We start from the raw sequence: 22,576 nt of genomic DNA on the forward strand, positions 1-22,576 counted from the left end.
GTAAAGCAGAGATGACTGAGATCTGGTGACAAGGAATAACTCAGAAAAGGCATTTTTATTTATCAGGGCCGTGGTGGGGTGGGAAAATTTGTGCTGCTGGGCTAGTGATACATGACACAGCAACTTGGATTCATCTAGCAAGACCACACCTCCCTCTGTTCACTTAAAACCCCCATTATCCATCAAACTGCATATTCCAAAGGGGAGTTTATTATCCACTGCAATGGCAGTGAGTGGCAAAGGCCACTACAATAAATGGCTTCTGGAAAGATGGCTCAGTAATTCACTTGCAATTTAACACTGGCCATGTGGCTCAGCTCCTTACATAAAATGTGTTAAGCAGAGCACCTTTGTGAACATCCCCCTGTGCTAAAGAGCTCATATAATGAGGGTGATTAGGAATAAACAGAACAGCCGAGGCTGCTGTCTAAAATAGTTTGGGTCAGTGACTGCATGGCAGAGGAGACTGTGACATGCACAGGAGGCCTCTGTCTGTGAGGGAAAAGCTGGCTTGCTGTGCTTCACCCAGAGACACCAGGCCTTTCCCAGCAACACAGCTCAGCAGCTACTGGGAGGTAGTCTCCATCCCCTGGGGTGCTTGGTGACTTTAACCCAGCCCCTCCACTTTGGTAGTCTTGTTATGGACATGGCCTAAAACTAATACCAGGGTGATGCAGAGCAATATGTAACTCAACAGACACATGCAAGCACCCTGGTAAATACTTAATGGACTGTTCCATCAGTTAACTCTCCAAGAAAGGATCTGAAAGCCAATTCAAAGTCTTCCACATCACAGCTGTTAGAAAAATCCACACAGAGCACAGTTCATCCTCTTGGCAGCTGTCCAGTTATTAATTTCAGTGTATCAGCTGCATCTGAAAGGGCTTGGGCTTCTGCCCACTATTTCTATTTACTTGTTTTTCCATTCATCTCCTCTAAAACTAAAACTTAAAACCTAAAATAGAGAATGGAAAACAAACATGCTGAACCAGTGTTGCTGCCCCCGTACAACTGGCAGAAATCACTGCACTTTTCCCATCTCTGCAGCGAGGCAAGATATTATTCTTAAGACTCTCTGGGCCTTTCCCCTAAACAATAGCTCAGGTACCTACAGTACAAGCTGCAGACTTCAGTTCTCCTTGCTTTCTGGGAACTTGGATGAGCAGCAGTCTTTGGTCATGGAATGTAGGTTTTTATTGTGTACCAGGTTGCAGGGCCTGCAGCAGCCTTGTGCTGTGGAGACGTTTCTGGATTAAACAGTATCTGCATGGTTCAGAGGAAAGAGCTGACACAGTGGCTACAATCCCATGGAACAGTTTGGACTGTGCCCACGTTACAATGCACTGCATTGGCTGTGGAGAGAACTGGCATTTTTTTACCTTTCCTTGCTCTTTCCCTTGTTGCTTTCAAGAGGATGGGGGAGGTTCATGGGTGAGCTTTGCCTGTGCTAACTGGCATCAGCTGTTCTACCCTGCTGCAAACAACCAGCCTGCCCAGTGCTTGCTTGACCTCTTACAGATGTCTTGTTTTTATCTGAACCCATTTTTACCTCAAAGCACATCACCTGATCAAATGTTTTACTATAAAAGCCCAGACTTCTACTGTGGTGTGACTCTTTACACATCCCAGTATGAGTAAGAACTGAAAAGTCAAAGGTTATAAACTTAAAGTGACACAAATTACAAAATATCCTCATTTACAACTACAGTACTTAAATCCTATTGGGAGCAGCACAATCCATAGGATCTAATTGTTGATGTACAAGAAGAGATTCTTAATAAGTAAACTGCACTAAAACAAGGCTTTGCTCTTTTTCAGTGCTTTCAATGCTTTGTTCAAGTGTTTTCCTTCCTTAAAACACAGGCAAATGAATGCATAGTACAAGGTATGAGTCTGGTTGAGTAAGAAATTCTTCTGCCTAAGAAGAATTACTAAGTGGATTTCTTTCCACTAATAAACAGAGTTCCTAGTTCTGCATTTAGAGCATCATCAGGAATGACACCATCCTCCATAAACTCATCTCCAAGCTTCTTCCACCATGGCCAGCGAGTGTACTTCAGCACAGTGTTATGCGATTGCCTTGCCTTGGTAGCTGCAGGGATTGACTGACTCATAAAGACATCAAGATCTTTTTCTGTGGTCTCTGCTAAGCCTGGAGCATCTGTAAGAACACATAGAAGAGCCTTCTGTATTTTTCCTTGTGGTTTTACAATTATTTCAAACAAATGAAAGAGAATGAGCACTACCCTCCCACTTCCCACTTCTAGGTGCTCTAGGTTACTCCCTTCCCCATGCTGGCATGTTATGGTTGCATGACTAATGTGACTGGAGAAGCAATCCAAATTAAAATTTACCTGAAAAAAAACAACTACAAAATGGGGGAGGGACAAGAAGCAGGGAAAGCAGAACTATTTCCTTCAGGAGCAGTGGTGGCATCCACCAAAATTGTTTCTTGTGAAACCATGATCTCATATAAAGAGGAGCTCCTGGTTGCTACTACTACATCAGTGCTTCCTTGAGCAGGGTGACATCAGCCTAGGATTTCCACCACTCTGGTGCAGCAGCACTGCGTATTCCCTGCCTGGGGAACTCAGCACAGCGTAAGACTGTGCTGCTGATTTGCCTGTTCAGGGCATGATGAGCTGCAGTGCCACGGCACGTGACAGACTAAATAATGGAATTCCGTCACTTGCTGAATTTTGTCCGGCTTGGGTGCTCTCTGGTGGCTGCAGTTTGCTATTCTCATTCTTTCACTCCTGGCTACTTACCTGCAATTAAGATAGCAACACAGTGAATGTTCTTTCAAATAAAGCCAGGCTAGAAAAAATGAAAATGTGACTTAGAATTCATAGCTCAAAGATTTTTCCTCTCTGTCTGGAAGAGGTGAGGACGCTTCAACCAGCACATTACTATACAAGAAAACAGAACAAAGCATATCAAATGTAGAGGAAGAGCCTGTGTGAGACCCACTTCTTAGAATTTGTAATGCCTTTTACAGGCATACTGTTTTCCTTATGGACTTGTCAGAGAGAGACCTTTAGCAGAAGAATAAGATGCTCCTTGGAAGGCAGGTATGTACCCTTAACCTACAGCAACACCTGGACAATGTCTAATAAAGCCTGAATCTCAAGGCACATAGCAAAGATACTTCAGTTTTGAAAGGAGGCTTTACCACTGTTCCCTCCAATTTTCTCTCTCAATTAATTTAATCCAAGCAGTAATCAAAACTATGACCAGAGCAGTCACATACTCAGTAGTAGCTCCACATTAGTGTTGACCTGAGCCAGTAACGACTCTCTCCGCTGCACTGCTCTCCGATCCAGTCTGCTCCTCAACAGGAACCACGCCAGCTTTTCCTGGGCCTGCATATGTAATTCCTTACTCAATTCTTCTGACATTTGGGAAGCCTGGAGGAAAATAACAATTTGTTACCATTAGGAGCTGCTATTTTCAATCTTTTGGGAGCAGAATAATGTCTAAATGAGGAATGCAAATGCTGTTCTTAATTGTTAATAATTCTGCTTCCTCTGCAGCTCTCTCCAAAGCTATCCATCATCAAGTATATACATTTCCCAATTACAGTTTGCTTTGATCCTTTTTATTAGATTAATGGTTAAAATTTCCAATATCCTAGTACCTTGCTCTCAAGCAAGTAGGGTTAATATAGGCATACCTCAAATGAATTATCTTGATCAGAATTTATGAAGCTGAATATATTTCATCCCTACAGTATTTTATGTTGCATCATTAATGTGAATTATGAAATGACTAAGAAACAGACCGGATGCAATTTGATGTAGTCATCCACCTTCTGCTGCAAAGCTAGTCTCTGCTCATCAGTCAGTCCCTTGGGATCTTTCCAAGGAGACAGAGTTCTCCTCCTTCTTCGTTTTTCCAAGAATTTACAAGCCTTTGTAAAGAATACACAAGAATGTGACAATCAAAGACAGGAAGTTTGTCTTCTTGCTTTGTTTGTAATCAGTCAATGAAAGAAAACTGTTTCATACTGCATCTGTTAAAGCATAAATTTGATATGATGCTACAAAGACAAGATACAACTGGCAGCATGAATGCTAAATAGTAAGAACACTCATAATAAATTACTGACTCATCTGTAGTGAGGTAAAATTCCAACCTTAGGTTTCAAAGTGCCAGCTCTTGTATTTTAGTTAGGAGACTGTATCAGACTGTAACCTATGTGAAGTTTAACACTTCTAAGCAACTTGTGGCTTTAGACTGTCATCCTCTGAACAATTATTTTAATAAATTATGGCTCCATCAAGAGTGAGAGAATAAGCAGAGCTTTTTAAAGCATGACACTCAGTCCCAGCCAATGGTAGAACAAAGTTTATATACTTACTGCTCTCTGAATGATTACAGCTGCTTTATACTCCTTAAGAGACTGTCTCTCCTGATGAAAATTTCTTCTTGCTCTATAGCCTCGCCAGTATCTCTGGATAGTTAATGCTGATTTCCCCTCCATTTCCTCCATGTACTTATTTACCTGACCTACAAATGTTACACAAATCCAGTTATAGGACTGTGGGTTGATATCTCTTAATTTACATTTTCAGTCCTCAGACTAAATAATACCCACAAAAGCATGGGTGCTATCAGTTATAAACCCCTTCTTCATTCAAGGTCTGCTAGCTGTGGGCCGTGTCACAGAGCCTTGCAGCTGCAATGGAGCTTAGTTACACAAGAAAACTGAGCCTTTCTCCTGTACCATTTTAAAGGCAGCAGATCTTGATCAGTAGTTACTGAGCCCCTGTTAAATTAGCATGTTCTGTCAGATAATTGGGTTAGGAGAAGAGACAGTAAGACTACAGTGCAAACAGACATACAAGATTAATATGTTTAAGGAAACTGTTCTTAAGGAGCCACAGACAGTTTAATCTTCTGATATAGTTTAATATTAACCATACTGGCATGGATTATTTCCAGTAAGGCCAGCTGTCGTTCATGGAAGAGTCTCCTGGCCCTCTGTCTCTGAAGTTGCATTTGCAGTTTCAGAGCCTCATCTTCCTTCTGCTTTTTTAAATGCTGCAGCTCCTGTTCCCGTTTGGCTCTGCAACAGACAAATGCATTAACAATTACCTTAAGTTGTGTATTTCTTAAAAACACGTGTTTTCTTCATGTGTATTAAGTAGTCCAGCACCAAGGGAGGAAATCCACAAAATAATCTGCCATCCCAGCCTTGGCTGCAGGACCACCCACAAGCTGATAAATTATTACACTCTCCACAGCCACAAAAAATTCTGAGTCAGTCACTCCATCTGGTACCCAATCAAAGGATACATTTTTACTTAAGGCAACGTCCTAAGGGAATGATGGGAATGATGCTCCATGGGGGACATTCTCAGCTAGCATGAGCTACAACAATTTTGATTCCATCATTGGGGGAAGAGGTTAGGCAACATTAGCCATCTGCACCATCTCTATTGCATCCATCAGTGTGCATGGCACCTGCTTTCCATAGTACACGCTATTATTTTTGCATCCACTGCAAGGGCAGATCAGAATGTTCCCTCTTAGGGCTCACCTCTTAAATCTGGAAGGATTCTTTTTTTCTCCATGAAATTTAGTTTTACACATTTTCTCCATCCCCTTTGTTAAGAGAGTGCTAAGAAACGTTTGTTTGGGTGTTGTTTTTTTTTTTGCAAACTCCTCCTGATCTGTATTAGTTGTTTTGATTTGATATTAGGATGTTGCCCTGCTGTGCCTGCCACAGGAAAAGCCCCAGCAGATGTTTCACAATTGAGACAAGTGAAAACTCTGTAACTGGCTCCAGAGTGTTTAAGCTAGTAATAGCCTGTATATAAATTATATATGCACTAACATATTAATATAGACACCAATATATTGCTACTAAATATACTGATGTATAGATATTAATCACTTCCAAGACAATTTGGACATAGTCTCAGTGATACTTGAGGAAGTGTGAGCTAGAGGTCTCCCTCCCTTCACTACCCCTCCTCATCCCAATGGACCTGACCTCACAAGCAGTTTAACACTTGAGACAAGTTCACCCCACAATGAGGTAATGCTCTGACCCCTTCTCTTCTCCTGTTGCAGCGTCATGTGCCCACTCTGGACCTGAGTAGTCCCACTGGGCCCACAGCCCTGAGTTCTGCTCTCCTCTAGCATTTCTCCAGAGACAGTGAAAGGAGCACATTAAGAACTAGGGAAGAGAACAGAGACCAGGCCTCAGGGGTGCCAGAAATACAGAGCAAAAATCTAAAACTACTAAAACTACTGTGCAGCAATTTTGGCATTGCTGCACATCACACACATTCAGACTCACAACAGTGTTATTTCTGGGTTTCCCATGACTAGTTAAATTGTGTCACAATTTTTGCACCAGCCATACGTTCTCCTCAGTCTCTGTAACTAGCTGGGGAAAGGTGGAATGGAAACTATTTTGTAAGAGACATACTCTGCATTTAAGGGTCTGGCCTGAACTGATAAAACCAGCTTCCACCATGATCTGAGAGACCCTAATCTTTTTATGACTTAATGAAAACTTGAAGACTGCCCATCTACCTACAGAGGCAGATCATGATATATGTGATTACATTAGGAACAGCCTCAAGGAAACTAGAGCGTTTCAGCCTACACACTTCTGTGAATTAGAGCTGTAAATCTTTGCATTTTAAATCAAGGCAGGCACATATTATACCTCTAAGTGGAATGATGTCACAGGATCAAACAGGACTTTTGATGACATTTTCTTGATAAAGCTGTTAATACTCTTCCCTAGAAATTTTTATCAGCTTCACTTATGTGGAAAACTACAAGAATGTTTCATGAACTTCTCAGATGTACAACTGTGAAACTACCAGTAGTGTCTGTCAGGTACTTAAATATTTCCTTGATACTGATTCTTTCCCATGTAGTCTGCCAAGCACTTGTTCTTCTTCATTGTCTGTTTGTCCTAATGATAAGACGTATTTGTTTGCACAAGAACACACGGTGACAGGGAAATGCCTCTGAAGAGAGGCAAAACACACAGGAAGTAAGATCCAAGCTTCCTTCAGCAGTTCCTGGCATGGAACAGCCTCCCTCTGATTATCTCTTATATATATAAAATGGTTTGATTGTTGATGCATGATTAATACAAACTATTGCCTTTTTAACAGTTATACATTAAGTTAGTGAACTAACTTCAAGGAGAGATGACAGGCTTTAATATTCACTGAGGAGACATTTCTGAAACCACAGAGTTTGACAAACTTAAAACTTGCAGAATTTAAGATTGTCCTCTGCAGCTCCAGGTAAGCCAAGTCTGGAGTTTCAGCCTTAGTAGTATTTCTTGTTCTAAAATAAATCTGTGAATATAGCCAAACCCTCACCGTTAAAAATTAAAAAGTCCCCTTGAAAGCTTTTCTAAAGTAATGCTTACAGTATTCTAAACACTATTTTTAGCATAACACTAACTGCAGCTTTGACCTAGACAGAAAAGACACAATAGAGGAACTCTACAGTTACTGTATTTACTCAGTCCACTGGGACTGACTGAGCTGTGAACACACACCTGTAAGCACATTCATACATTTCCATTGCTCTGAATATTAAACAAACACATTCAAAAGTCTGTTTCAGTGACTCAAGAACTACTTATGAGGCACACACTAATGCTTACAATACTTAAAAATAAGACACAAGAAAGCTAAGTAGGTTGCTGATTGCTGATACCCTCACCACCTTTTCCCATCTGCTTTACTGTATTGTGTCCTAGCCCACCATCTAAGTTTTTTTGGGTCATACTTTTAGCTTGCAGACCAGCAATGTGCCTGGCTCTAAATGCTTTGTGGAAGAAGAAGTGGTAAGAATGTAATCTTGGTGTTTCATCAAAAAAGCTGGAGTGGCTGCTGGCCATTAATAGATACACTGATTGTCCCAGCACACTTTCAGGATTTACACAGCAGTCTGCTTTCTAACACCTTGATCATAACACAATTAGATTTGATGAATTAATTCCTAATATTCTGCTTTGACACAGTAATGCTCAACACAAGCTAAAAAAGGCTGAAAAAAAATCTACTGTGGAGTTTAAACTTGTGTTAAATTCACACTAAATTTCTCAAAAGAGTTAGCCTAATGTGCTAACATTACTGCTGAAATCCTGCTTGCAGTAAGACAAGCATTATTTGCATAGCTTCATTCTTCTGTGGTGCTGTTTCCAGGTCACTGAAGTTACTCCACTTCTGAGAGTCAAAGATTTCAAATATTAATGAAGAACAAAGTCTTGCAAGCACTGTACTGAGCAAGCCCTATGGGCTCTGGTTTCTGCAGCATTCTGGATGGCGGATTAGAAACTCCAGGACAGCTCCACATTGGAGTTTAGTGTCAAGTTAACTGTGAACCAGTTAACTGTTCTACTGCTGGCATATCATCTTCTAGGGCCACTTAGTGCAATCCCATGCTACGGTGTGCCATGCTTTTAGTTGTCCATATGTCAAATTTTTACACAGAAAACAGAAGCATCATAAAAGTAAATTTTTTCATAGAGAAATCTGGCAGCTGGGAAAGGGACAGTTGGAGCTTTTGGCACTAGAAGTGGCAGTTTGGTACTGCTGGAAAAGCACATTGTTTGGATGTTTCTGCTAAAAGAGTCTGCAGTGAAACAGCTCGTGTTGGTACTACGTTACCTTTATGTTTCAGAAATAACAGCTGTCTAGAAAAAGGCATCTTCAAGATGAAGGAATTCTTGGTAAGCCCAAACTTAACGCCCTTGAACTTGGGAACAAATCCTCAGGGAAGCTATTTCCAGGGAGAACAGGAAGATAAATGGGAACAGACAGCAATTTATGTTTCACCAGCCTGATTGCCTCCTGTGATGAGATGACTGGCTCTGTGTACAAGGGGAAAGCAAGAGGTGTCATTTTCCTTGACTCTCTGAAGGTTGTCATCACAGTCTCCTATGCTGACCCTACCTCAAACAACCTAAATTCCTCCTGTCACTCTGTGATCTAAGAAAAAACAAGCCAAACCTTACTAGATTCCTCTCTCTGCTGTTTACTACAAAGCCATGCTGTTTACCTGAATTTTCTCTGTAAAGTGGTCACTGCTTGGGGTAGCTTTTTCAGCCTTTTCCGTGTCTGAAATCCCTTCCACACAGCCTGGATTATAGAAGCTGCTTCATGCTGCCTCTGAAATTAAGAAAGCAGTTTGTAGAATATTTTCTTTGCATATAAAACCACTTGAATACTGCTTGCATATTTGGAACAATCTTAGTATCTGGCTGAAACTCATCAGCTTTCAAATGAATCAGAATAGAACAGAACAGAACAGAACAGAATAGAATAGAATAGACCAGACCAGGTTGGAAGAGACCTTCAACATTGTTTGTAACAGCTTGGACAATTTATGACTGTTCTATAAGATAGTTATTATCATGAACCCTGTGCTTGCTCCAAAGGCAGCTAATCTGATCAGCTGGATTGATGCTCTCTGTGGTAAACAAATCGATCTACAGAGAAAAAAAAAATTAGCTGTATTAATTAATTTGTATTTAAAAGACCCTAAGCACTTCATATTTCAAATGGCAATTAAATTAAAATACCTACACCAGAGGAGAGAAAGAGCAGTTTGGAGAATTAGCAGCAGGAAAAAAGTTACATTTGCAGTGTGAGTCACTGAAATGCAACAATCACACACTAAAAAAAATTTACATTAAAAATTCTATCCTTAAATAAAATATTTTAAAAAACAAGCAAACAAAACCCACACAACCCATCAAAAGAAGCAGAAAACACCCTGCTTTGCCTAAGATGAAAGCAGGTCTCTACAAACACAACTCTGATTTCCTTTAAAATATTGTCTCTGAGAAACCTGCATGTAAAATTCTGTGAAGAAGTTCATAAAACACACATTGTCTCTTTTATTGGGAAGGCAGCCCAGAAGGTGCTCTTTCTGAACATTTTCTCTACATGACTTAGTATCATAGTATCAGTCAGGGTTGGAAGGGACCACAAGGATCATCTAGTTCCAACCCCCCTGCCATGGGCAGGGACACCCTACACAAGATCAGGCTGGACAGAGCCTCATCCAGCCTGGGCTTAAACACCCCCAGGGACAGGGCCCCAACCACACCCTTAGACAATCCATTCCAGGGTTTCACCACTCTCATGGTGAAGAACTTCCTCCTCACATCTAGCCTGAATCTCCCCACCTCCAGCTTCATTTCATTTCCCCTAGTCCTATCACTACCTGAGATCCTGAGAAGTCCTTCCCCAGCCTTCTTGTAGGCCCCCTTCAGATACTGGAAGGCCACAATTAGGTCACCTCGGAGCCTTCTCTTCTCCAGACTGAACAGCCCCAACTCCTTCAGTCTGTCCTCATAGGAGAGGTGCTCCAGCCCTCTGATCATCCTTGTGGCCCTTCTCTGGACACGTTCCAGCACATCCATATCCCTCTTGTAACAGGGGCTCCAGAACTGGACACAGTACTCCAGGTAGGGTCTCACCAGAGCTGAGTTGAGCGGGAGAATCACCTCCCTTGACCTGCTGGCCACACTTCTCCTGATGCAGCCCAGGATCTGATTGGCTTTGCAGGCTGCAAGTGCACACTGAGAGCTCATGTTGAGCTTCTTGTCCACTAGCACCCCCAAGTCTCTCTCCTCAGGGCTACTTTCCAGCCAGTCACTGCCCAGCCTGGATTTGTGCCTGGGTTTGCCTCGACCCAGATGCAGGACCCTGCACTTGGTCTTGTTGAACCTCATGAGGTTGGCTTGTGCCCACCTCTCCAGCCTGTCAAGGTCCCTCTGGATGGCCTCCCTTCCCTCCAGCGTGTCTGCTGCACCACACAGCTTGGTGTCATCAGCAAACTTGCTGAGGGTGCACTCAATGCCACTGTCCATGTCACCCACAAAGATGTTGAACAAGACAGGTCCCAGGACTGATCCCTGAGGGACTCCACTTGTCACAGGCCTCCACTGGGACATGGAGCCATTGACAGCCACTCTTTAGGTGTGGCCATCAAGCCAGTTCTTCATCCATCTAGTTCTTAGACTTAGTTCTAAATGAAAGCTGTCTAGAATTCAGAGATGTAAATTTGCACTACTGATTCAAGACAGACAGATACAGTTATTTTTGGTTTATAGTAATAAAAAAAATATATATTATTCCTCCCAATGGTTGTACAGAAATCTATGCAACAGGAAGTCAAGCTCTGGAGTCACAGTCCCATACCTTAATAACTGGACAGTCTCTTGATGGAGGGAAAAATTAATAAATAGCAAAATTTTAAATCCATTTATATAGTTTTAAAAACTAGCACAGGCTTTGAAAAGTATCACCAAAGTGATAGAGTCAATCCATTTTAAACATTTATATAAAAGTCACGTGGAACTAGGATGTCACAAACAAAAGTCTCATTAAGCTTCACCTGCATTTGTCCTTTTTGTTCTGAATAGAGTAGGTCCAAGAGGTGATTGAGATCCCTGTCAAATCCCTTTCCAGTCCACTGCTTATTTAAAAGTCCTTTTAATCCTAAGACAGAGAGAGAAATCATGTCATACTGTTAAGGTTAATTTTCAAGAATTCAGACAAAGACTTCTCAAGTCAAAAAATCAAATCTATGTGCAAAGGAACATTAGAGATGAACACCTTCAGACCTCTGAGTTTCAATCCAGAGTATTATCAATGCCTATCTGGTATTTCAACCAACACAGGGAAGTACTGTTCAGTGATGGCAATTTTGTATGCCCAAGTTGCTGTCTATTGTGTCTGTATACCTAGCAGTTAAATTCTGAATGCACTTTCACTGCCTTCTCAGTGAGGTCTAAAAGGATGTAAAGCACCATGGAAGTGAGGGGTACATTTAGCACTGCTTTTGAATTTTTCATAATACATTTTATTTGTAACTGGAATTCTTTGATGTCTTATCTGTATAACAGTCTAACTGTGAGCATGTGCATCCAATCCCCGGGACAAGATAGGTTTTCAGGGTCATAGTAGCTAAAAAGCACACTTGTCCTTCCCCCACATGATACACAATCCCTGTGTAGACAAGTAGACAGTAACAGATCAGACAGCTCCAAGAGAAGGGAAAAGGAGGGCAGGCAGTAGGCACGTTTGGATAGCCTCTGGAGAGCAGGTCTTATGAGGGGAAGTTGAAGGAACTGAGATTGTCCAGCCTGGAGTAAAGGAGGCTGAGAGGACACTTTATCATTCTCTACAACTACCTGAAAGCAGGTTGCAAGGAGGTGGGTGTTGGTCTCTTCTACCATGTAGCAAGCAATAGGACAAGGGAAAATAGACTCTTGTTACACCATCAGAGGTTTAGATTGGGTGTCAGAAGAAACTTCTTCACTGAAAGGGTTATCAAATAGCTGGAACAGACTTCCCAGGGAGGTGGTTGCATCTCCATCCACTGAGGTCTCTAAAAGACGCATAATGTGGTGCTAAGGGACATTGTTTAGCCCCAGACTTGGTAAGAGTTAGAGAATGACTGGACTCAATCTTCAAGGTCTTTTCCAATTAAACCAGTTCTATAATTCTAACTGCAGATTCAAGTAATTTTTCCATTTTCAAACCATAAGCAAGTTCATACACTGGGCAACTCCAACACTCATACAGACTTAGAGAATATGGATGTGGACTACCAAGTCCTTCATGCAAACAGAAATGGCACCTCCCCTCTACCACACTTGCACTATCTTGGAAAAACTGCAATGCTTAAACACTTCAGGAGAGAGTCAGATGAGACTCCACCTAGAGTCAGTGAGTACTGTAAGACTGCCTAAGCTCTGCAAGAGCAAGCAGCCTGACCACACAAGGCAGTTCCCTCACAGAAGTCCTGTGGGTCTGACACAACCATCTGCCAGTTTCTATACAGACTACATGGCTATATGTACCTTCCAGCTACTGGCAGGGTACACCACAAGTGTGCCTCTCAGATGTGTTGAGCCACGCAGACAAAAAGACCAGGCCATCCTGGAATCTTGATGTGAAGAGTGTTCTAGTCTTGGAGGTGTGAGGTTCAGGTGGTATCCTCACCTCCAGCAGACTGCCTGTCCTGACATAAAGCTTACACATCACATTGGCAATGGCTCTGAGCCTCCATGAAGCCAAGTTACTTCAATGAGATAACCAGATGGCAGAATTGCTGGACTGCTTTCTTTGTTGCTGCTGTTCCCTAAACTATCTACAGGATTCTGGAAAAAAAGGAATTAAAAAATGCTATTTTTTTCTTAGTGGAAAACAGCAAACTTGTACAGAAGAGAGATGTAAAGTCTCTGAATGCCTGTGGCATATTCTGATTCTACAGTAAAATTAAGCATCTCCTTTGATGGAGATTTGCACCTCTTCAGACAAGCCCACATTCTACAGCTGGGATGGTTAGATTGTGACAGAAGCTTTACAAGAATTCACAATGTGACACCAGCCTTAGGCATGTTGTATTTAATTCCACACCGAACGGAAGCATTCCTCCCTCGAAGGGCAAAAGGGTGGCAAAGCTGCCCACCTGGTCCAGAAATTTATCTGGCTGGTACTGCTTAAAAATAGTCAGTGCAAGTGTGAATAATGGGAGTTGGATCTTTTTGTCTAGAATAGCCACTTCTTACTGTCCTTGTCCCCAAAGGACTGAGGTTGTTTGCAAGTAGTTTTGACCATAAATAACATCCACAATATAAAAGATGACAAACATCAAAGCCTCTTTCTTAGCCTCCATGAGCATGACAGAGGACAATGGGGTTTCCTGAAGCTCTCTGCTAGGCTAGAGACAGAAACATTAAATGGAACATCTCATTAAACAATGAATAATATAAAGCAAATTATATGCATGCTCAGCCTCCTCATCTAAAGGCATCAAACAAAAATGATAAACTCATTACATGAATTCTTGGAAAGAGCTTATTGCAATCACTTGTATATCAAACGACAGTCAGCTCCTCAGGACACCATTTATCAGTTATGCAGACCAGTAACAGCCAAGGTCAGAAGTTGGCTTTAAGCAAAACTTTCATGTTTCTGGGCTAGTGAGCCTTAGCACACTGGCAGATGTCTGACACGTGCCTTTTATCATGGCAGTGCAGGCACCCTGCTACTCAATATCCAGCCTGTACAGGAAAAAAAGATGCAAAACATCACATAGAAAGAAATAAAGCCCAGGAGGTTGGAAGCAACAAACAGTGCTAAGAGACAAGCTGCCACATGCAGAGTCCTCAACACACAGAAGAAAAAAAATCTAGGTAACAGAGGCACAGCACCTTAAACTACAGTGAAAATGAACAGAAGATTGAAAAGCAAAACAAAACAACCCAGCACTGCAGTTTCCATCTGTATTGGCTGGGATGAGATGCGAAACCTCTATCTTTGTATTTATACAGTGAATGTAAGAGGCGGCCAAGCGAGTGGTTCCGTGCATGTTTACAAACCTTTATAGCGAGCTGCGATTAAACTCACAAGCTGCTTGCCACATTTTGCCACCACCAGCAGCAGTTTTGTAGCACTGTTTCCTATGACGGGATTTGCAGTAGATGAAAGCTTATAAACAAGCTCATCCAAAACAGAATGAAGGGTCTCCTCATCAACCTCAAGCAAGACAGAACTTGAAAAAGAAGAAACAATACAAAAAGAGTGAGGGGAGGACATAATTGAAGTGTTAATTACAAACTTTAAGCTTTCTAGCAGTTTGGTAGACAGTTTTGTGTTATTACTATTGTTGTTGTTAATTTTAGACATGTCAGGCATTCAGCAAGCTGGACCAGCCATCTGATCCAAGGCAGCTCAACTATTTCAATCAACTGATTCTATTTCTACAACAAAGACTAGTGAAAAAAAACCAAGCCAAACCAACCAACCAACCCAACCCCACAACAGTTCTTGCATATGAATAGGAAAATACGTTACTAGGCAGTAATGAACCAAGTTTTAAATATAAAATTCAGGAAAACCAGTGAAATGAAAACAACTAACCTATTGACCCTCAAAATATTGTGTAAAACTGACATCGTTATAGCTGCTGTTTCAACATCATCTGTTACTAAGAGCTGCAGGAAGTGATCATTTTGCAGTACTGGAAAAAAAAAAACACACCAAGAAACAAAACCAAGCAAATAAGAAATTACACCATCAGAACCAGACTTGAAAATACCATCAAAGAAACAAACTCCATTATGGAACAAATGTCACGTCAAGTAACACCAGACACTCCTTCTGGAACAAACTCCCTCCTTTAGAGTTTTTGCACTGAAACTTACTGGAATAAGTAAACTACTTCAACATCCAAAAAACACACTGAGCCCTGTTTTTCCTACTTTTGGATATCCCTCAGGCACTGGTGTCGCAATGGAATAAAAGCTTTAAAGCCTTTTTATGTTGCACCAGTGCTACTTTTTTATTACAACAGTGGAATTATCACTGGAGCAATAATATCTGGAAAAGATAAGGACTTCAACCTTGACACTTTGCTACACCACTGATGTCATCAAAGCACCATCTTTTTTATTCCAGCATGTCACTGTCTAGACACTTACTAATTCTTCTGGCCATGTGTGGCTTGAGTTACACATACTATAATCCTTGGGATTTTGTTCAGTATTAGAAACAAAACCAAATTCTGCTCTTTGACAGTGAGCATCATTACCATTGGGTTTAATTAAAAGCTTATTTTCATAGTTTCATTCAGGGTTGGAAGGGACCACAAGGATCATCTAGTTCCAATTTTGATTAGAAGTGCATAGTGAAGTTTGTTAGAAGTTTGTAAAACGTCCTGGCAACTTCAGAAATCTATTTTCAAGACTATTCACTTTTCAGGGTTGCCAACGTACTCCAGTCAAATCTCTCCATGCTAATCACACATAGGTTAAAATAAAAAAGGAAATAATAATAAAAAGGAAAAAAAATATTTAAAAAATCAGATTTTTTTTTCCAAGATATAGAATCACAAAGGGAAATTACAGAAAAACACTTAATATTTGTGTCTCAAAGAGCAGAGAGCTCTTTAGTATTTTCCTTTAGTGGATCTTTTCCATTTTAGATATTGCTGTTTCTGTTGAGCGTACTACTTTAAGAGATTGATTTAATTTAGAAACTTAGAAAACTATGTGGAGAGTGGTTTAAAAGTAATTATTGATGGCTGTAGTTTCCATAAGTAAGTTTTCAGGTATGTTATGGGTTTATTTTTCCCTTACCACACTCCGCTAGTTGAATGTGCCCACCACACAGCCAGCAGATGGCATCAGTTACTGTTTGGAACCAGCGTAAAAACTCCTGTTTTTCTCTATCCTGAACAAAAGAGAAGGAGGTAAAAGCATCAGTAAGTATCCTCAGTGAGGGTTTCAGCTTGATGTAGTGGGAACATCTGTATGCTTCAGGGACTTGGGAGACCAAAACGTTGTCAAATTCCTGGATGAGGTTGTTGAAATTGTAGGAACCAGTCAAAAGAAAACAACCAACTTGCAAGTCCTTCAAGGCCAGAGATCAATCAAGAAAATCTAAACGTATTAAAAAGCATCCATTCCTGTAGAAGTCATAACAGGGAGAGTCTTGTTTACTCCTTAAAAAATATTTAATAGCATAGAAGAGCTAAGAAGACATATAAGAATGCACCATATTGCACAAAGTGGGAAATGCATTATTTAAGATTAAAACACAGGAAAAAAAAAAGTACAAAGTAACTAAGGAAAGGGTTAAAGATTCCTGAAAACTCCCATGGTGAGGCTTCAGAAGCATCTCCTAGTTGGAAGTCTGGAAGCAAACACCAAACTAGGAGTAAGCTGAAGTTTACCAAACAGGCTGTATTCTCTATCCTGTGATAACACCAACTGGAAAAAAAGACCAGGAAGAATCCAGGCTTTAAACTGTGAATGTACATGCACGGTCTTGAGTGTGTATAGCAGGTTTGAACCACAAGCCACTGGAAATATAAAGGGGCTTTTAATAGTACCACATTGCTGAGAAACAGCAATTGACCTGCTATCTCACACACTGAGCCTCCACAAATAAAACTCCAGAAAGTGCTCAGTTTTGGGCACCTCACTACAAGAAGAATATTGAGGTAGTAGAGTGTGTCCAAAGTAGGGCAACAAAGTGGGTGAAGGGCCTAGAGCACAAGTCTTAAGAGCAGCAACTGCAGGTACTGGGTTGTTTAGCCTAGAAAAAAAGAGGGTCAGGAGAGACCTTATCACTGTCCACAACTACCCTAAAGGATGCTGTAGAGAGGTGGGGGTCAGGGTATTCAAACAAGGAACAAGGGATAGGACAAGAGGAAATGGCCTCAAGTCATCCCAAAGGAAGTTTAGGTTGGATATTAAGGAGGATTTCTTCACTGAAAGGGTTATCAAGTATTGGAACGGCTTGCCCAGGGATGTGGTGGAGACCCCATCCCTGGAGGTATTTAGAAGTCACATAGGCGTGGTGCTTAGGAATACTGTTTTTGTCAAGGATTTGTCAGGATTAGGTTAATGATTTGACTCAGTGATCTTAAAGGTCTTTTCCAATCTAGGCAATTCTGTGATTCTGTGAAAGCCTGTTCCTAGATTCGTGCAGTAAGTGCCAGTTGTAAGTCATGGTTTAACTTTATGTTAGGCTCTTACTGACAATGAGAGGTACAAAATCACAGTAGTAAATTAAGCTGTAATATTATCTGTGTTTTGGCAGTCTGTCAGTTTCTAAAAGTAATTTCAGTGCTTCCCCTGACTTCAAAGACTTGTGCAAAAAGCAAATGAGGACAGAATAAACTACTAATCTCCGCTGGCAGAGTGGGATTTCCGAAGTTCCACTGAGCAAGCACCGAGTCTGGGTGCCCAGTCACCTCTGAGACCACAAGGTTTAAAAGCCAAAGTACTAATTATAATGTAGACTGCATCTGCATTCAAAAGAAATCTTTGCCCACAAGCATGACTCAAATAGCATGTAGGCTGAGGCATAATAAGAAAGTGTGGAGGAAATTACATATTGTGGGTAGGACTCGAGTCTCCTGGGAAGTCATTCAGGAAGCTTCCTTCGTAAGCACTAAACACGCATCTGAAGTACTGAAGTAACAGAAAATGTGTTACTCTACTGATATTTCTGGGAACTGGTTGTGTTTGTGGTGTCCATCAATTCTCCACAGGAAAAATCTGATTATGTGCAGAAAGCCAGCGAGCCAAGAAACGAGATACTATGTGGAAGTGGGAATTTTAAAAGAAACTGTAAGAGTCAATGCGATTGACTCTACTTAAATTATTTGTGGGGTTTGTTTGTTGTTGCATTTTTTCATCCAACTCTGGAACCAAGACAGGCAAAACCTTCCTTCTCTGCAAAGAGGGAGAGAAATGGGAGCAAGTGTTCAAATCTACAAACTGACAAAGTCTGCCTTCGGGGTTCAGAAGCAGCAAGCATTTGGGGAATCTTTTGCTAATTTTGTGGCAGAAACTGTATGGGAAACAAACTTCAACAAATGTGATTAAAAATCCTAAGAATTCCTAAACACGTTTGTGTAACACTGAACAAAGTAGTGGGAACAGAGTCATTACAAAGACTGAAATAATTATATGCAAAGTTAAAGAGACACTACCGTGACTGGGAAGCTGCCTTTTGTAAAGCACTTTTTTCAGTCATACTGCTGTAATTCTTTCCTACTTCTAATTTGCATTCTTTCTCTCTACCTCCAGTATCTGTGAAAAGCAGTAGCCAAACTCTCCAAACAAACCTATGGTGACAAACTGTAATGGACTGAATGCTCCACAACAACAAATTTCAGTTTCAGAGCTCCAAGGCTCTGAAAGGCTAAGAAAAACAACTGCAATTTCTGAAAATAAATGTTCATAATACAGTGTCCCTATATCAATATCCCACTTATATAATATGTGACCTTGGAAAGTTTATAGAGATTCTGTGCTCTCTTCACTATGAACTTTAAATACCTTGATCGCTCGGATAAACCGAGCTTGCAAACGTCTTCCCAAAACCAGCAGGTTGTCTATAGCTGAAGGAAGAAATTTCTTGTGAAACTCCTCGGGATCTTCTTTCACCTCCAGTCCTACACAACAATGACTGAAATGGAAAAAAAAAAAAGGAAGAAAGGAAAAAAAAAAAAATCAACCTGAATAGTCAAGGACCTGTTTGAACAGCTTTGAATGAAGTCACGTCATTGGAGAAATGCTTCACTGGCATGGGACAATTCAACGCTGAACAAGAGTTAACTGCTGTGACTGGCTCCAAGGTAGCTGCCTCAAAAGGAAGAGGAATGATCAGAAGGCTTCAGACAGCAAATATATTACTACTACTACTCATAGTAGCATGTCTCAGCTTAAAACCTATCTGTGGCACTTTCTCCTTTAGCGGACCTGTCTAGGCTTGTTTCACACACAAAGGAAGGGCTCCGATGGTCATAAAGAAAAAAAACAACCAGAAAAAGAAAAGGCAAAACAGAAAGGGAGACAAAAGTCTGCTACAGGAAGCATGATGAGGAAAGGAGTGCAGATCAAGCAGTGAAAATATGTATTAAAAAAATATTACTTACCACAAAATCTTCAGCAAGTCTGTTTAAAACTTTGCTCTAACTGAGGAATACACGTGGCCTAGAAATCAGTTTTTCAGATCTTGGCTTTCTTATTTTACTCAACTCAACAAAGTCAGTAATTTCTGGAAGACTTTTTTTTACAAGAAACTGCATGTTTTACAACTGGGAAGTTTTTCACTTCTGTAAGTGCAACAAAAGAGTCTTCCTAACTTTGCATTCTGCCATCTTACCTAAACTTTGTGAGCTTTTTGCGAAGGCACACATGTAAAACATTGCTTACCAAAGCCCTTGAAAAGCAAATTCTAGACAGGAAGCTAAGATACATCTAGGTGCAAAAGGACATTTTTATAGCTAAAATACATTTCAGTTTTCTCTGCTTATAGGGGATGATTTAAGCATCGCACAACGCTGGTGATAAATCTTGCATCTCTTAGTGAAATCTGTAGCATTAAGAATTCATGCCACAGATATGGCATAAATAAGAGATGGCTGCCTAATTGCTTCATGCCTTAGAATTTTGCAACCTAGTTAAGCCAGAATCAAGTACAACTTGGGGAAAAATGTAAAACATATTATTCTTCCTGACATTAAAAATTGAGATTGGATCACGAGGGATTTGAGTTTAAAGTTGCTGTATTTATTAGCTATGAATTAAACTTAATAATACCATTTTCACAATATCACTGCATCAAGCTATCAAGTCTGTATTAATTGTGTCCTCCACTGTGTTTAAAATGTAAATAGATACTTTTAAAAGGTGTATTAAATAGATTATTTAAATAAAGCCAAGCTGCGAGTCAATGAGGCTAAAGATTTCTGTAAGATGAAATCTAAGTAAACTAACTCTTAAAAATAACTGCAATTCCAAATTAGCAATTACTGGGTAATTGATGAGGACTGTTCATGATAAAAACAAAAAAAGGTAAAGCCAACACAAAAAACTGTTCCCACCAAACAGTTTACCCAGCTCAATGAAACACAATGCGAATGAATTAAACAGGACCGATTAGGCTATGCCTGACCCCTCTGCTCTCGACTGCTCCCTGCACTTTAACCCTGGCCTTTCCTGAACAACAAGCCTTGCTCTCGATGGGGGCAAATGTATTACAGCTTGAAAAGAAAAAAGCAAGATGAAAGGCCAGGGGTGGGGAGGAAAAAAAAAAAAAGGGCAAACTTCCTAGCACTTTTGGTCTTACCTCAGTATCTCTGCTAGCTGGGCAGCAGTAGCCCAGCCTGCATGCAGTTGAGAGTGATCTTGTCTAAGGAGCAGCATGCAGTATTGAGCCAAGTTATAACCATATATATCTTGTTTTATTTTTTTTGATTCTTCACATCCCAAGGAAGAATCATTTACAATTCCTGTGGGAAGAAAGGAGAGAGACAAAGAGCAGCATAAAATTCTGATGTGCAAGATTTATTGTTTTTTCCTCCCCAAAACACGAGAGGAACACATGTACAGTGCCAGGATTAACACAATTCTAGAAGTGCTAACAACAGCTGAAACAATTTTGTCAGCGTTTTCCACTCCTACTGCTACAATCCATTTGTTAGATTATATGACAACTGGGAAAGATAGCTAAACTTAGCTTTCCATTTTTTCAGTATACATTTAGAAGTAAAACATGCACTACCTGGGATATAGCCCATTTGTATGAATTTCCTAGGCCAGATAAAACCACAACCACTGTGAAACATATAGCTTCCTTGTAATTACATCCCAATTTAGAACAGGACCTAACTTGTTTCTACCGTGTCTATGAGCAGTGGCTATGTGGCAAAGACAGGGCTAGTCACATGGGAGCTCACCATTAGGTTTCTAAGTTAAGACTTAAAAAATGAATACTGATGACCACTTCGGCTCTCTACCCAAAAGCACTGGGAGAAATCTATTTGACCAAGTGTAAGATCCCTGCCCATATCAAGAAACATAACGTCGTGACAGATGAGAGGGAGAATTCTTTCCCACTTGCTCCCCAGTTCCTTCTCCTTATTGTTGCTGAGTGCCACTCAATACCACTCTCAGGAAAAGCCGTATCGTGAACTTTATGGAGTTTCCATCCCTGCCAGAAACACTCTGAAAAACCTGCTGTATTTATGGAGGCAGAACAGAGGATTGCCCAAGCTTCACTATCACATATTTTTATTTTTAAAATGATATTAATTACCCTTTAACTTCAGCAGTAGTAAGGGGATGTCTTGCTCTCTGCTCTCAGTGACCTCAGCAGCTAAGGCCAATACCCGGGGGTCTGCAGCTGTCAGACCTGCACTGGCTGTGCTGGCCATAGCAAACAGAGGCCCGCAACACCATCGGTTCAAGCCTCTTTCCTTTGTAATTGTTTCGGCGTAGACACGAGGTCTTTAAGTTACTAGTTCCATCAAACCTCCAGATCCTGCACTATCAGCGGCAAGGTGACGCTCTGCTCCGCACTCTCCGCAAATCTCTCCTGAGGAAGGAAATAAACATGGAGGAGGCCCAACTCACGCTCCCTCACGCCGCCTCTCGAGGCCGCGGGCAGCAGGATCGGCTCTGCCTGCAGCCCGAGAGAGGCCCCACAACACGGACAGTGTGAGAGGCCACCCCGAGGGCCGCCAACATCGGCTCAGCCGCAGGCAGGCGGGGCGGAGGTACAGAGGCAAAGCACCAAGGCACTGCAGAGCGGCGAGTAAGAGGCGCTCTCTACCGACACTTCCGTGCCCTCACGGCCTCCCCTAAGGCCGGTCCTGATGCCGCGGAGGCCCCTTAGCAGAAGCCCCTCGGAACGAGCCCACTCTGAGGGAAGCCCCCCCTCGTCCTCACCCACCCACGACCTCTGTCACCGCCGCGCGGGGTCTCCCCCACTTCGAGGCGGGGAGAATTGACAGACTTAACCCAGCGTCTCGAACCCGGCCTCTGCCCCACCTCCCCCTACCCTCCCAGCTGTGTGGTCGCGGCTGTCCCTCCACCAACCAGAGCGCTCTCTTGCAGGAGGAGGGTGTTATTTGCATATCCGCGTGCGAGCCGGCGCCTCCGACAGATCCACTCGTGGAAACCTGCAGAGGGACCGCCACATCGGCCAATCCAAGGCCACGCTGGCCGTGATGCATGACTCTCAGGGGAGAAGCTAAGCCGCTGCCGACC

General features: G+C 41.6%; 1 protein-coding gene across 3 annotated transcripts; it reads right to left on the minus strand.

The window, feature by feature from the left end:
• Positions 1-42: 42 nt before the first annotated feature.
• IQCB1 (IQ motif containing B1) lies at positions 43-22,396 on the minus strand. Of its 3 annotated transcripts, none has more exons than XM_068138984.1 (14): positions 22,368-22,396; positions 21,624-21,902; positions 20,655-20,817; positions 18,860-18,989; positions 16,145-16,238; positions 14,928-15,027; positions 14,387-14,559; positions 11,392-11,495; positions 9,046-9,155; positions 4,926-5,068; positions 4,361-4,509; positions 3,782-3,910; positions 3,251-3,407; positions 43-2,161 (listed from the first exon to the last, which is right to left on the minus strand). In XM_068138984.1, the coding sequence occupies exons 2-14, from the start codon at positions 21,739-21,741 to the stop codon at positions 1,932-1,934; spliced, it is 1,800 nt and encodes a 599-aa protein (XP_067995085.1). In that variant the 5' UTR covers positions 21,742-21,902; positions 22,368-22,396; the 3' UTR covers positions 43-1,931. The 3 variants fall into 3 exon arrangements, with proteins under 3 accessions (XP_067995085.1, XP_067995084.1, XP_067995083.1); XM_068138983.1 differs by lacking the exon at positions 22,368-22,396 and adding an exon at positions 22,260-22,344; XM_068138982.1 differs by lacking the exon at positions 22,368-22,396 and having other exon boundaries at positions 21,624-22,211.
• Between the last annotated feature and the right edge of the window lie 180 nt (positions 22,397-22,576).

The sequence above is a fragment of the Melanerpes formicivorus genome, unplaced genomic scaffold (assembly GCF_026170545.1).
Source record: "Melanerpes formicivorus ecotype bairdi unplaced genomic scaffold, bMelFor1.0.p_v2 SCAF_5, whole genome shotgun sequence".
NCBI lineage: Eukaryota > Metazoa > Chordata > Aves > Piciformes > Picidae > Melanerpes > Melanerpes formicivorus.

Bases quoted from the DNA above. Each gene is read 5' to 3' on its own strand.
- IQCB1 (XM_068138984.1), bottom strand. From the start codon at position 21,741: ATGGCCAGCACAGCCAGTGCAGGTCTGACAGCTGCAGACCCCCGGGTA. The intron at 20,818-21,623 runs GTAATTAATATC...TTCTTCCCACAG, and splicing joins ACTACTGCTGAAGTTAAAGG to GAATTGTAAATGATTCTTCC. The intron at 3,911-4,360 runs GTAAGTATATAA...TTCTTTACAAAG, and splicing joins CTGTAATCATTCAGAGAGCA to GCTTGTAAATTCTTGGAAAA.